At 35.6% G+C, this 15,478-nt stretch overlaps 1 protein-coding gene across 3 annotated transcripts in view; it reads right to left on the bottom strand.

Moving 5' to 3' along the window:
* Positions 1-15,478, bottom strand: part of LOC145260629 (dynein axonemal heavy chain 12-like) — a 572,171-nt gene that overhangs the window by 346,485 nt on the left and 210,208 nt on the right. For all 3 annotated transcript variants that reach the window (XM_080118949.1, XM_080118950.1, XM_080118948.1), the window contains exons 36-39: positions 12,611-12,777; positions 8,465-8,657; positions 6,397-6,602; positions 922-996 (exon numbers count right to left, since the gene is read on the bottom strand). In XM_080118949.1, coding sequence (XP_079975075.1) covers positions 922-996; positions 6,397-6,602; positions 8,465-8,657; positions 12,611-12,777 — 641 coding nt within the window. The remainder of the gene's footprint in view (positions 1-921; positions 997-6,396; positions 6,603-8,464; positions 8,658-12,610; positions 12,778-15,478) is intronic.

Here is a 15,478-nt window from a genome sequence, read left to right as displayed (position 1 = left end):
GAACAATGCAATTTGCAATCCTCTCTTATCCATTTGGATGGAATAAAAAAAAAACAGCAGTCATTACTTTTGGAACGGCACTCGTATCATAGATCGATGTTGGTTTTGTAATCGATGTCCACATCATTGTTTGCTAGAATCCACCAACAATATATGACAACCAACTCTCCCTGTGTCTTTGTAGACGTTTCATGCCTGCTCCTTGTCTAGGCATAGAAAGTGTCCATGCCATCTCAACAATTTCTGTTTATTATCGGTCGAATACAATTAAGAACAGAAATAATACAAACGCTGCTCCTGCTGCTAATGCAACCACTTGCCATCCATCCTTCGACTGCTGCTGATACTCTCATAAGAAATTTCCAGGTTGGTATCTGGAGGCACATTAATTCACTGGGAGAAATGCACCCCTAGTCTTAGTTAAGACATGCATCTGGGAGAAGGTAACTCTGGTGACGTCGACAGCAGGACGTTGGATGGTCGTGGAGGAGGATGAATCTCTAGCAGATCAACGGTTCCATGGTATTAAGAGTTATGTTATTCGACTGCAGTTACGCGGATGATCTAGGTGCAAACAGGTGAGTCAGATGCCGCTGCACTGGGAAAGGTAATGGCAACCCAACCCATGTATTCTGCCAAGTTCAAATCATGTTATGTCTTCAAAAAGGAATCGGATCAACAATGGACTGAAGTCTATGGAGAACAACAGCCATGATTTCATCTACGCATCAACATGCTACTACTACTACTACTACTACTACTACTACTATTACTACTACTACTACTACTACAAAAAGAAGAAGAAGAAGAAGAAGAAGAAGAAGAAGAACCCAGCAAAAAAAAAAAAAAAACAGCAACTGCATAATAATAAAAGCAAGAATTTTTGATTGAGGTGATCGTGGAATTATCGGCACTACTTACGTGAAAAGCCAAGAACGATCTTTGTCGTCAATCAGCCTGTCATAAAACACTCGCATTATTTCGTGGACCCACAACCTGTAAAAAAAAAAGTGAGTTATCAAAATTATAACGGCATCAGATGATGCAACAGCATTTATATATGCATCTCCATACAAATCCAGTATTTCCTTGCACAAATGTAATGTCTACAAAAGACTAGCAGGAATACCTGACGTTGCTCGGGATTGAAATGAGAATCATTGAGTACTTTTTTTTACTGTGCTCATAAAGCCATATAACTTTCATTGTATTTACTGCCTTCCTCCTCCTTCTTATCCTCTTCCTTGTCCCCCCCCGCACCTGTTTATTTATTTTACCATATAAATTTATCTGTAACTAGCAGAAAGACCTGATGTTGCTCGGGATTACAATAAATTTGGAACGTCCTTCGTATGTATATTTATAGACATATGTTTTGAAACATAAATCTATAATGTCACACCAAAGATATATTTATTTTGCTATGGTAATATTTTAAGCTCTATTTATAAGACAATCTAAATAGCTCAGTAAGTTTGTTTGATTCCTCCATTGTTAACTACTACTACTACTGCTACTACTACTACTACTACTACTACTACTACTACTACTAATAATAATAATAATAATAATAATAAATACTAGTTTAACGTCTGTTTTACATGCTGGCATAGCATGGGCGGCTTTTAGAAATTGATTTACATACTGACCTATCTCTGCCAGGTCTTTATTTATCCCTCTTTTTCTCAAATCCATCTTTATCATTTACTCCCATGTTTTCCTTGGTCTTCTCCTATCAACTGACTCTGCTACTTCAACTGTTGTACAACTAATAACCCAAGCGCTCGCATCCATTTTCTAATGTGGCCAAACCAACAAAGTCTCCTGTTGTGCACACTTCTCTCTTTACACTATCCATGTTTAATCTTCATCGGAGATAATAAAATCTAAGCTTGTCTTCAAACTCACATTACATGTTCATAGAATCATTTTCATATAATTTCTCTCCATGCAACGCCTGTCCTCAATCCTCACTGGCCAGGTTTTACTTCAATACATCATCACACTGCATACATATGTCGGATATATTTTTCCTTGGTCAACAGTGATAACACTCTGTTAATTAGTTCGGACAAAGACAGCTCTAGAATTAATAATGATGATCATGATGATGATCATGATGGTTTGGTTGTTTTGTTTTACGACATATCAACCTTTTCCGTGTTATTCAATGCTGAATCCAGTAATTTTAGGAAAAAAACTTTTATGTTTCAAGTTCTTTATATCTTTAACATTTTATTCATGTTTTTTTTTTTTGTGTGTGTGTTTCTACACTATTGGGACGAAATTTCGGAAATGGTAAAACTGAATTTCACATGAAAACAATGGTATCTTACGTATTCCTTGTATTTTAAAGATGATTGCATCAAAAAATTACGAAAATCGATGAGGTAGAAAATTATTTATTAATAAAAATAAAAAATAGAATTTGATGAAATTAACGATCGTAAGACACAGGAAAATTCAAAAGGGAGGTAATTTTCCGTTTTGGTTTAAAACAAGATGGCGGAAATTTTTCACCTGCTAACACGATTAAACTTCAGTAATATTCAGCTAATTTCGACTGCATAATTTGGAAGCTAATATCAGTAGAAACCTTTTTTTTTTATCTAAAAACTCCATTTATCGACTACAAAATCTCGTCCCCAATTCTGTAGAAGTACCTTTTTTGTACAGGAAAGTTATTGTTTTTGCTTTTGACTTTGCAGAACATGATTGAGTTTTATAAAGGAAAAGGAAAAAAAACAATAACATTAATGTTAAATAGCCTGATCCGGTCGCATCAGGTGATGGTGGGGATGGTGGTGGTAGTGGAGTACTTGATTTGGTTTCCTATACTCACTTTGCCTTAATATTCCCTCTCATAGATAAACAAGAAAAGTTTATAAAATCATTCGAAAAACCTCGTACACAATCGATGATCCGTGTGAGACTTTAGGCTGCAACCATCAATAGCTAATGCTGCATAACAATTTCCCGTCACAACAAACCATTCATCTTTGATGATCTTAATCAACTTGACCGGCAGCAGATGCATTCTCAAATGGGGATGAAGGCCGGACAGAAGAGAGCGAGAGAGCGCGCGCGAGAGAGAGAGAGAGAGAGAGAGAGAGAGAGAGAGAGAGAGAGAGAGAGAGAGAGTTGTTTTAATTAGCCAGCAAAGCGTCATAATCGACAACGGCTGAATTCCATGTATTATATATAAAGGACAGTGTGCGTGCGTATTTGTGTTTGTATGTGCAGCTAAAATTAAAACAATAACTACAAAAACAAACATCTACAAAGTTGGTATATTATTGATTGGCGTTGCCCCGGATGAATAATGCCTAAGATTTAGAAAAAAATTCACTAAACAACAATTTTTTATTTTTTGAATGTTGTCTAGATTCCTACAACGGATTTAGCATATTTTTGCACTGCTGAATCAGGAAATAGCATCCACTTCTCTCCATAAGGTCAGGTTTTTTGTGCCGAGTTGACTGGAAATAAAAATCAGATCTTGTGACAAAATCGATTACATTTTTGTGGCATTGTCAGCTGATTTTTATCAACACGTATCATCCTAAATGTTTTTAAGAAAGAAAATGTCTTACCAATAATATATATTGATTACCATAAGCTGAATGGTGGGCACTGACAATGGTAAGTACATGTAAATTGCATATTACCTTACTATTGTTCAAACTTCAGGGCTTGAATTTCCGTTTCTTCAAACTTCTTGAATGCTCAGTGGCAAGGAGGTCTCTTTTCAGATTCCAACAGTAGTCAGCCATCATAACTGCACCTCAGCGACCTTGATACCTATTCTCCATCTTTTTCAGAGACTGATGGAATTACTTTCCCTGCTAATCACTCATTAAACCTAGGACCTCAGGAAACTTGTCCATATGTGAAAACAGGTAGTGCATCTTGACGCACATGTTTCAGCCCAGGATTCTGAAAGCAGTTTACATGTTGTTGACAAGTTCTAGATAGTTTCTGGCCTTATTTTTGCCAACGTAGAAATCACAAAATAATCACGACTACATTTCTGACCTGAATCTCGTTGCCAACTTTGTTGTAATTTTTATTTATTATCTGTTTTGAGCACCTCTACATGATCTTGTCGCAATCTCTATTAGGTTGAAAAGGAAGTTCTTGCAGTTTTTATCTTTTAAATTCAGATGTCTCGACTCAAACAAAAAATTATGGATGGAAATAAGCACCATCAGGACCAACAGACTTTTTCCGACGGAAAACAAGTGTATTTATGCCAGTAACGTAAAAATCTTGCGTTCTGGTGGCGATGAAATCTCTGAAATCGTTTTTGATATCGCTTAGGTTTTTGAAGCATTTCTCACGCAGAAAGTTGCTTTAAAAAGTAGTTTCCGGTAGGTCAGAGGTCTGGAGAGTACAGTGGATGAGGTAGAGTTTCATAACACAATTTGTTTAACTTCTGCAGGGTCGGTTTAGCAACGTGCGGTCGGGCATTGTCATGGAGGAGAATTAGGCATTTTCTGCTGACTAATGCTAGATATTATTGTCAAAGTTTCTGATGCATTTCATCCATTTGTTGATAGAACTTCTCCGCCGTAATAGTTTCGCCTGCATTCAAAAAACTGTAATAGAGAAGACCAGTAACAGAGCACTAAACAGTTAACATGACCTTTTTTTGGTGCAACTCTAGCTTTGGGAAAGGTCGTGAAGCTTCGTCAGTGTCTAACCACTGAGCTGAGCGTCGTCGATTGTCGTAAAGCACACACTTTTCATCGTAAGTCACAACCAGGTCGAGAAACGGGTCGTTCTCGTTGCGTAAAAGAAGGGATGATGACACTTCATAACAGCGTTTCTTTTGGCTGTTGTTTAATTCATTGGGCATCCATTTACCAAGTTTTTTTTTCTTTCCAATCTCTCTCAAGTGGTTGGAAATCTTCGTATATGTTACGTCTAATTCAGAGCAAGTACTCGAATAGTTGTGCATGAAGTGGCTTCAACTAAGGCTCTTAATTGATCGCTGTCAACATCCGATAACCAACCACTACGCTCATCATCTTCCAGACTCTCGTTGGTGCCACGAAATTTCTTAAGCTACTATTATTCTCTGCGTTCAGTAGTAGTTCCTGAGCCAAAGGCTTCATTGATATCGTGAACTGTTTCAGCAGCTTTTCAGCCTAGCTTGAATTGAAATAAGAAAATTGTGCGAATTTGCTTTTTTCCCCATTTTGTATTCAACGTTCTGAAAAGAAGACAATTGTTTTTAAAAGGTTGCAATTTAAACGATTAGATAGAGCGAAAAACGCTCTTTAAAACGATGTATAAAGTAGAGGTATTATAACGAAAACTTATTTTAAAATATATCATTTGAAATCAAGATTAAAAATTCAACATGAACTTTCTTCTGAACCTGATATATAAAAGGAACTCTCCCTCTCTGTGTGTGTGTGTGTGTGTGTGTGTGTGTGTGTGTGTGTGTGTGTGTGTGTGTGTGTGTGTGTGTGTGTGTGTGTGTTCGTTCCTTTATTGATTCGAATACGGCTGGGCCGATTTTTATGAAATTTCACACAAGGGCACTTTTTTATGCAGCAAAGAAAAAAGGCATCATTTATTAAGTTTCAAATCTGGTTGTGAATTTGTCAAGACAGGATATGGAGTTCCAGATAGCTCCCGTCCAGATATGACAACAAGTACTCCATTTTAGAACGTATTTGGCTCTTATACAGCTAGAGGATACATTCTGAAACGGTAACATTTTTCCCGCGACTTTGGCAACATGATGTGAGTCTTCCATTTCAGGTCAGGAGTAAAGATCAGATCTAGAAATTTGTCAAAACAGGGAGCCTTTTTTTTTTTTTGGCGAGAGCCATTTAAATAGGGACCAAATGGTGGTCAGAGCGTTTATTGTGAAAAGATAAAAGCTTGGTTTTTGGATGCGTTAAAATTTGAAAAAAAGGAGATAAAAAAAAACACCCAGCAAGTGATACGAAATAGCGATCAAAAAAGAAGGTAGGTAAAAGAATAACTTGCCTTTGGTAACATTTATTTTTTGTATATATGTTTTTCATCCCTTTTTGTTTTGTTGATTCTTGATAAAAAAAATGCCTGTTTTTTAATACATCCCCTCAATCCAATGTCTCAGTGTACATACAATAAAATATTTATATTTTTCATTTTGAAATTATCAAAGCAATCGTAGCTGCATTCCTGACTGTAATCTCTTTACTATCTAGGATATAACTTTTATTTATTATCCTGCTTTTTTCCGTCATTCCAAGTTAATCTCAATACAATATGATATGTAATATAAAAATGTTACGTTATACTTTTATATTTTTGTCCACTTTGGAAGAAAACGAGATAAAACGAACATCAAGTGATGGGAAAAAGCCAGAGGGAAAAAAATAAGGAAACTATACACACCTGATCATAACCTTTTTATCGTCAACTTGTTGTCGTTTGATGAGACAAACGCCCAATATGACACGAGAGAAGTCGCGCAGGTTGAACACATAATGGGATTTTGCAGGTGTCGGCAGCAATTGGCTCATGGCACTCTTGTATACCTTAAGGGTCGCCTGGACAATCAAGTTTCCAAAGCTGAGATATTCGGAGCTAAATTCTTCCGCCTAAATTGGCAAAAAGATTAAAAAATAATAATAAAAAGCATATTATAAAACTTTGAACAACATAACGTTTCTGGGGCATTTTCTTCCTTAAGTTTCTGTGGCATTTTCTTCCTTAAGTTTCTGTGGCATTTTCTTCCTTAAGTTTCTGTGGCATTTTCTTCCTTAAGTTTCTGTGGCATTTTCTTCCTTAAGTTTCTGGGGCATTTTCTTCCTTAAGTTTCTGTGGCATTTTCTTCCTTAAGTTTCTGTGGCATTTTCTTCCTTAAGTTTCTGTGCATTTTCTTCCTTAAGTTTCTGTGGCATTTTCTTCCTTAAGTTTCTGTGGCATTTTCTTCCTTAAGTTTCTGTACATTTTCTTCCTTTAATTTCTGTGGCATTTTCTTCCTTAAGTTTCTGTGCCATTTTCTTCCTTAAGTTTCTGTGCGTTCTCTTCCTTAAGTTTCTATGGCATTTTCTTCTTAAGTTTCTGTGGCATTTTCTTCCTTAAGTTTCTGTGGCATTTTCTTCCTTAAGTTTCTGTGGCATTTCTTCCAAGTTTAAAACAAAATTTTATTGCATATCGTTCTTCTAAAGTATCCCCACGCCTAGATTGCATTTTTGAAATTCACCAGCCGTGACAATCAGGCTTTAGTAGAGTGTATTCCAATTAGTGTTGTAGCTGTTCATTTGAACCTGAACTCTTAAAAATTGTTCAGTCATCTCATAAGATATATAGCAATAACATACTGAATTTCCAAGAGTCTACGATAATTTTAAATGTCTGTACAAATATGTTTGTAAACTTATTGAAGGCACTTCGTCCATGCACGCACAATCTTTATTTTATATAATAGAAGATAAAATAATACTTTGCGACTTCCATATAGTGGTGGATTGATAAGGGATCCGGAAGAAAGACACAAACTCAGTATGAAATAAAACAATAATAATATATAATAAAGTTTATTAAATAAGATATAAAAACAGCTTAGAAAGAGATTCGTTGAACGTCAATTTGACTGGCAAGTATTAGACTGGGGTTGTCCTAACACCGAGAAGCATGTGTTTCCGGTATTTATAGTGAAGACGAAAAATCCGTAAAGATAAGTATCATAAAAATATTTTGCATTACACATTACATGCAAAAATTGAATGCGCGCTTGCGCGAGCAAACATAACCACCAGTGAAAACAGTAGAAATTACATCGGATAATAAATATCTAAATATCAGGAAAAGTATTTGTTTGCCCCAGATTTAAATGCGATACTTGTTTTCAGCATACTCAAAAACCTATAAAAGTTGTCATTTTGAAGGTGAAACAAATTCTTGTCGAGCCATCCTCTTAAATAATCAATTTCTGACTAATTTCAATCCTCGTTACCAATCATCCTAGTGTAGTCTCACTATCCAGCCGAGAAGGTCATTAATCCCATCCTCAAGTAACCGTCCTGGCCTTGATAAGTGGTAGCTATTTAGTTTAAAACATCGATTTGCTTCTCTCTACACAAGTTGACGAACCCAAATAAGCATAAAAAGAAGAAGAAAAAAAAATAAACAGAGAAAAAGGAAAAACAAAACCAAAAAGAAAAGAAAAAGAAAAAAATGAAAAAAGAAATAAGAAAAGAAAAAAGAAGAAAAAAGAAACAAAAAAGATAAGAAAATAGAAAAAAAGAAAAATGGTTTTACTTACACGAAAATAAAAACAAAAAAGAAAGGAAAAGAAAAGAAAAAAGAAAAAACAACAAAGAAAATAGGAAAAAAATAAAAAATATATTTTTACTTACGCGGAAGTAAAAACAAAAAAAGAAAGAAAAAAAAAAGCAAAGAAAAAGAAAAAAGAAAAGAAAATAGAAAAAAAAAAGAAGGTAATGTTTTTACTTACCCGGAAGTAAATGGCTATTAGAGTTGAGAATATTCGTGTCATTGAATCTTCACTGAACGGATTCATAGCAACGATATTAAAATGGCGTAAAAATCTAGGGGTCACTTCATTGCGTGCACCCCCAGGGGGTCCCATGGCCGCAAGGAACTGAATATCGATCAGATCTATCTTGCTTGTGTCCTTCAAATCATACCTAGGAAAACAAATATCAGTGCATAAGTTTTTGCTGATTTAAAATTCATTTTGAAAAGGAAAAACTATGTTTTTGGAAATCTTTATCCATAAAATTAACGACCTTTGCTCTTTATATCTTAATTCCGTCTGTCAACGAACTTATAAATGTCTTGCTTATAAAATTCGTTACGTTTTGATGTGAAATATGAATATAACTCATGTCCAATCACTTTCACTCAGGATGTTGGCAACCTTCACGTGGTCCCTTCCACAAAACACGTTCACTTAGAATGTTGGCAATCTTCATGTGGTCCCTTCCACAAAAATCATTTTCATTTAGGATGTTGGCAATCTTCATGTGGTCCCTTCCACAAAAACCACTTTCACCTAGATTGTTAGCAACCTTCACCTAGTCCCTTTCTATAATCCCTGATATCTTCCTAGAAAGAATTCTGACTAGAAAAATATCAGGGAAACCAATGCCAACAATAGAATCTTCAGATTCATACAATGATGATCAATTTTCCGACTTTTCTTATTTTTAAATAATAACAACAAAAACATCAACAACGTGGAGACGTGGTTGAAAGTACGCCTCTGGTTTTCACCTCTCCACTAAATCTGTCACGACGTGTTACTCCATGTGCCGTACATCGCTTCATCTAGCAGTCCAAACTACATGAGAGTATGTTCGTATATCCCAATTTCAGAGCTGCTCCCATCTATACTAACTAGCAGAGTGTTACCAATGTCGAACAAGGGAAGAGTCTATCAGTCGTGTGTATGCAGTGTGTTGATGTACGGAAGTGAAACTTGGCCAGTAAGGGTAGAGGATATGCGTTGCATGGAGAGAAATTATACGAGAATGATACATGTAATGTGAATCTTAAAGACAGACTTAGATCTGATGATCTCAGAAGAAGATTAATGCTGGAGACTGTAAGGAGAGAAGTGTGCAAAACAAGAGCCTTTGTTGGTTTGGTCACATTGAAAATATAGATGAAAATTATTGAGTTAGTTTTTGTAGAACAGTTGAGGTAGCAGGATCAGTTGGCAGAGAAAGGCCAAGCAAAACACGGGAGGAAGAGATAAAGATGAACTTGAGAGAAAGAGAGGGATAAATAAAGACCTGGTCAGATATAGGTTAGTCTGGAAATCAATTTCTAAACCATATTCCAGTATGGAAAATGGTTGTTAAACTGATATTACTCCCCCTCCTCCCCCTTCTCCCCCTTCAATGGAGGAACTTCTTCTCAACAATCAAATCTACCGATGATCGTGATAAAAATACTGCTCTCCATCTCTTCTATTGACCATTGCAAATGACTTTGTGTTATTTCAGCAGACACTTACCACTGATTTCTTACTGGTAACTGCTGTTGGTACTCCCTGATGTTTGAGTGGCAAAACACCTCACCAAGGTCTCAAGTGTTCTTTTCCAGTGGAGATCTGATTGGTGTTTTCCCTCCTCGATCTTCCTTGAGCTTAAACGACTATTTGTTGTGGTTCAAACTGAAACCAACACCATCATTTGGGGAAGGGGGAATGAGGGGTTAGTCTCTCTCTTTTGTGGTCGTGTTCTGTTTTGCTTGTTTTATATTTGTTACACGTTTCATGCGACTGATGTTCACATTTTATATGGGTTGGTTTCCGCATTCAAGAATTTTCTTTAAGATTTCATCTGTTTTCGTTATTGTCGTCTGTTACAATTTTTTAGCCTTCCCTTTGACTCTAATTTTTCTAATGATTTTTTTTTTTTAGGTTTTTGAGATCGTTCCTAGTACTCCTGTGATTATTTTTTGTTCACTCACTAGAAATTCTTACACGGGCCATAATCTGCGATCACTCACTGGCAATTTGTAGTGTTCCCTGGAGTTTGAGTGACAACAAGTATTCCCAAATTCCCAGTGCCCTCCACCTCTCTCAATAACAATCACAGACGATATCATGTTATTGCAACAGTCGCTCACCTTTAATTTCTTGCTAACAATGACTATTGGTCTTCCCTGGGGTTGGAGTGGAAAAAAGCCTCCACAAGCCCCAGTGTTCTCCATACTTTTCCAGTAGAGGTCTGGTGAGTGCTCCCCAGTCCTCGTAGACCCTTCACAACTATGGTATGGAACAATTTGATGTACCTATTTACTATGCCTCCCCACAGGACAGAGTTGGACACCAGGGTCGTTTTTTAACGTGAAGAAAAGGTACAAAAATAAAAATTGTCTCAGTGTAGATTCCACCACTGTTTTTAGAAGGGGGCGCAGATTATTATTATTATTATTATTATTATTATTATTATTATTATTATTTGCTAGGAGTTTTCACACAAGTTATCCTCAAAGAATTCTCTTTGAGAACAACCTGTGGTGTTCCCTGGAGTTTGAGTGACAACAAGTCTCCCCAGATTTCTAGTACTCACCACCTATTTCAATAAGTTTTACAAATTAGTTTGCATTATTGCAATAGCAGTTTACCCTTGATTTCTCGTTGGTAGCGACCATTGGTCTTTATCAGAACCTCCTGGGTGGCAATAAACATCCCTAAGGTCCCAATCCTCTTTGCTCTCATTTAGTGGAGGTTTGGTTAGTGTTTTATCTCCTCGGTCTTTTCATCCTCCTTGACCTTTCTCAATTATTTGGTGTAGTGCCAGTTTCTGCCAGTATTACATTATTTTTTTTTTTGCGAGGGATGGGGGGGGGGTTAACTTAGAATTATACAGTTTCAGTTTTCGTGATTCCACGTGAGGTTTCTTTGTGTTTTTACATCTATAGCAGTTTCTATATGTCCGGCTAGTGCCTGTAGCCAATGTGTGTTGGTCTCTGCATTCAATGGTTTTCCTTAATATTTCTGCCGTTTCCATTATTGTTATATGTTGTATCTTCTTAGCCATCCCTCTGATTTCAATCTCTCCCATTCTTTTATCAAAGTTTATCAGCATGCTTCCTTGCGCTTCTACTATTAGTGGTGTTATCTGGTCTTTCTTCATCTTCCAGATCACTTCGAGCTTTTTTGCCATTTCCGCTTATTTGTGGCACCAGTTTCTGCTGGTACTACAAGTTTTTTTTGTTTTGTTTTTTTGGAGGGGAGGGATTAACTTATAATTATATAGTTTCATTTTTCATGATTCCATGTGAGGTTTCTTTGTTTTACATGTGTAACAGATGATGATGATGATGAGGATCATCATCATCATCATCATCATCATCATCATCATCATCAATATATTAGTACCATAGTATCTTTAATGTACGTACGTGTATCACGGTTTTCAGATTATAAATTATTCGATCGGGAGATCCTATTTATTAAAAAGAAGGATAGAAAATAATAACATACTACAAACATTAAATTAGTATATAGATACACTAATTTAATGTTCGTGGTATGTTATCACCTTCTATTATCCTTTTTAATAAATAGGATCTCCCGATCACCAAAGACACAATATAAAAATAAACAACTAAAAATGAATGATGTCGCTTTTGGCCCGAATGTGAAACTAAAATAAAGTCGCCTGAAGGATAGTATCTATTCTTTCTAAAGATAGTATAATGATATTGTGAGGTTTCCGTTCGCACCAGACGTCCATACAATGGAAATATGTCGCAGACTCCTATAAGAATATTGGAGATAAACCGTAATAATCAGATATATTCTGACACTGCATTAACCAGATTATTTAGATAAATACTTTTACAGTTTTAACAAAAGGGCTACAATAATATTGCGGGGTCTTCATTCATGCGGAACATCCACAGAATGCGCAGCAGCAATATATTACATATGAAAGATGCCACTGTGGAGTTTTCACAGGTCCCACTAGTTATTATTATTATTATTATTATTATTATTATTATTATTATTATTATTATTATTATTATTATTATTATTATTATTATTATTATTATTATTATTTATTTATTTATTCATTTATTCATTTATCTATTTATTTTTCTGAAAATGAATCAAACCTACCAATGGCCGTTGTCAAAAAATTGTCGCAGCAATTCTATTGGCGGCTGTGCCCCATAAACTTCTCTGGCCGGCATGTTCAAATCATCCACAAATATTATGGACCGTTTCCCCACAGGGGGAGCATAGACTCCTTTTCTTCGTTTCGTTAGTGCCGACATGATGATATTCTGTGAAAGAACAATTCAGAAAGCAAATGAATGAATCGCAAAAATAAAAAGTAAAAAGAAAATATATATAGTTTTTCGATGAGATTTTAGAATCGCATCCCTATGTACCTACCGCCCCATGAGGGTAGATTTAAACACAGGATCTGTTTATAATGTGAGAAAAATATGCCTCCCTAAAGGGAATACTCTGGATTAGGACAAAAAGAAAAATTGCTTCAGTCTAGAACAGTTGTTACACTTTGAATTATTTGTTTGAAAAAATATACAAAATACGGTGTAAATTTTTAACAAATTAGGTACAAGGTGATTAAAAGTGTAAGGTATTTAATGATTCGTCCTTTGTCTATTCTATTCAACAATCATACACTGATCTAGAGTTATTGTAACATTGTCGGTCTATGTAATTTATTGATTGCACTTTTAACAAATGCGTGCCAATAGTTTATATACGCTTTTAACTGTGGTGTTTCTGATCAAACAACAACTTGTTCACGGTAATAACATTTCATTGGCGAGGGAATGGGGAATAAACAAGAAACAACAAAAATTTGTAAGTAAGGCTCTTCCCCCCACCCTTTCTAAATAATAGACCACCCACTGTTTTTCGGTTTGCAAAAAAAAAAAAAAAAAAATCAATCTCTAAGTAGGAGTGGGATCTAAGTGGGAGTGGGATCAATCTTTAAGTGTAGGTGAAAAGAAAGAGGTGGGCAGAGGTAGAGTCCTTCCGAGATGAGTTCACAATGGAGATAAAGGCCAGAGATGAAAAGAAATAAAAGTGGGGAGTGGGAATCTTGGAGGTTTTCTAACACCAGAGCGGAGGGAGCTCATTCACTCCCCTATTTTAGAGACTAGAAGCTTAAAAACTCACCCAAAGGGCTGGGGTCCAACAGGACCTTGAACTGCGCATGCCATGCTCAAGCGGGGGACACATACTCATACTTGACTCCTCTTTTCACACACAAGCTTGGGTTTTTCTTAAGTAGGACATCCCCTGGAGTGAGTGTGGTATTGTGGTGACTGAGATATTTCTAGTCAAGCGTAGAATAAACAATTAAAAATAAATAAAAATTTAAAAAAATAAGTAGGATTGACAATTTTAAGTATTTGAGACCAAGGATGACCAACGACACCCATTATCCCCACACTTTTGAATGGCCTTGTCCCTAATTTGTTCATCACGTATTTTTATATTTTCTACATATAAATTTTTCAAACAGCAACTTGTTAAATCAACAAAGTTTTATTTACATTACAGTGATAGCATGATAAGAGAGAGTTTAGGTCAGTATCGAGGTTCGTGAGGGGATTGGTCAGTACACCGATGGTAGAAGTGTCACTGCTGGCTGTCTCTCTCTCTCTCTCTCTCCCTCTCTCTCTCTCTCTCTCTCTCTGTTTGACTGACTTTATTCATGTCTTATATTAACATGAACCATATTCCTTAATCGGAATCTGTTTGTTCCTTTGGAATGTCTTGTCTTCTCGTCGACAGTCCATTTTAGGTTAAAATATGTGCTTCCCATTATTTAATGAGCCCAACTCTTTGATTGGAATGAAAAATTGACGTCATCACTCAGCAATCGGATTTAACATCGGACTTTGCCCAGATCCGCAATTGCAATACATACAATATTTTCTCAGCATCATCCGTCACCTATGCAACATTATGGCAGCCATCAAAATACCCCCAATTACTCTAGAAGCAATCCTATTTAAAATATCCTCAAAATGTTAAAATATTTCATTTTACATATATATATGTTATGTTTAATATCCATTGAGCTTCTAAGCAAAAGGATTACTACGCAAAGAGTGAAATATAATTGAATATATATATATATATATATATATATATATATATATATATATATATATATATATATATATATATATATATATTAGTAAGTTATAAATATATATGGTGTTTAAGCTACACTGAATATTCCGCGTTTCATCCACTCTAAACAAAATTTTTTTGCAAAATACCTACTCCTGATGACGATCATAAAGATTGAAACGCTAGAATAATGGCTGAAACAAGAACACTCGGAGCCACATTATGATCAACCAACCGAAACAAGAAAATTTATAGAAATTTCATTTGATATACCTTTCATAAGAATACACTTTTAGGTTTTATGCAGATTTTCTAACGTTTCTTTCTCGAACACACAGACACTGAGTTTTATATATATACTAGTTAGCTGCCCAGCGTTGCCTGGTCATAAATATGCATAAATATTATATTTTGATTTATACAGAAACTAAGATATGTGCATACAGGTATTATGTTTTTCTAAAAATAAATACTCGAGCTGAGGTCGAAACCAAAACCTAAACACAGTGAGTCAAGTACGATAACCATTAGGCCAACTTTAAACGATTTTTGACAAGTGTTTAAAGACCTAACTATTCTATGCATAAGGAAGCTATCATGTAAATGATTCATGCATGCACATTCGTGAAACAGTTGACAGATAAAATCCGATGACCACTGAGTACCAATTTTTACAACTTTGACCCATTAGCTGCTTTTTTTCTGGATGAAAATCGATTAAAATGTTTTCCACATATCTGAATGCCCTATATACAAAATTTCAAGTCTGTAGATCCAAAATTTCGCGGAGTATATAGGTTGAGAGTTGTCCTCTCACACACACACACATATACACACACACATACATACACACACACACACACACAC

This window comes from Euprymna scolopes, chromosome 36 (genome assembly GCF_053919585.1).
Source record: "Euprymna scolopes isolate OS-2025 chromosome 36, ASM5391958v1, whole genome shotgun sequence".
NCBI classification, from domain to species: Eukaryota; Metazoa; Mollusca; class Cephalopoda; order Sepiida; family Sepiolidae; genus Euprymna; species Euprymna scolopes.
Note: the sequence above shows the minus strand (reverse complement) of the source record. Positions and strands in the feature narration are given on the sequence as shown.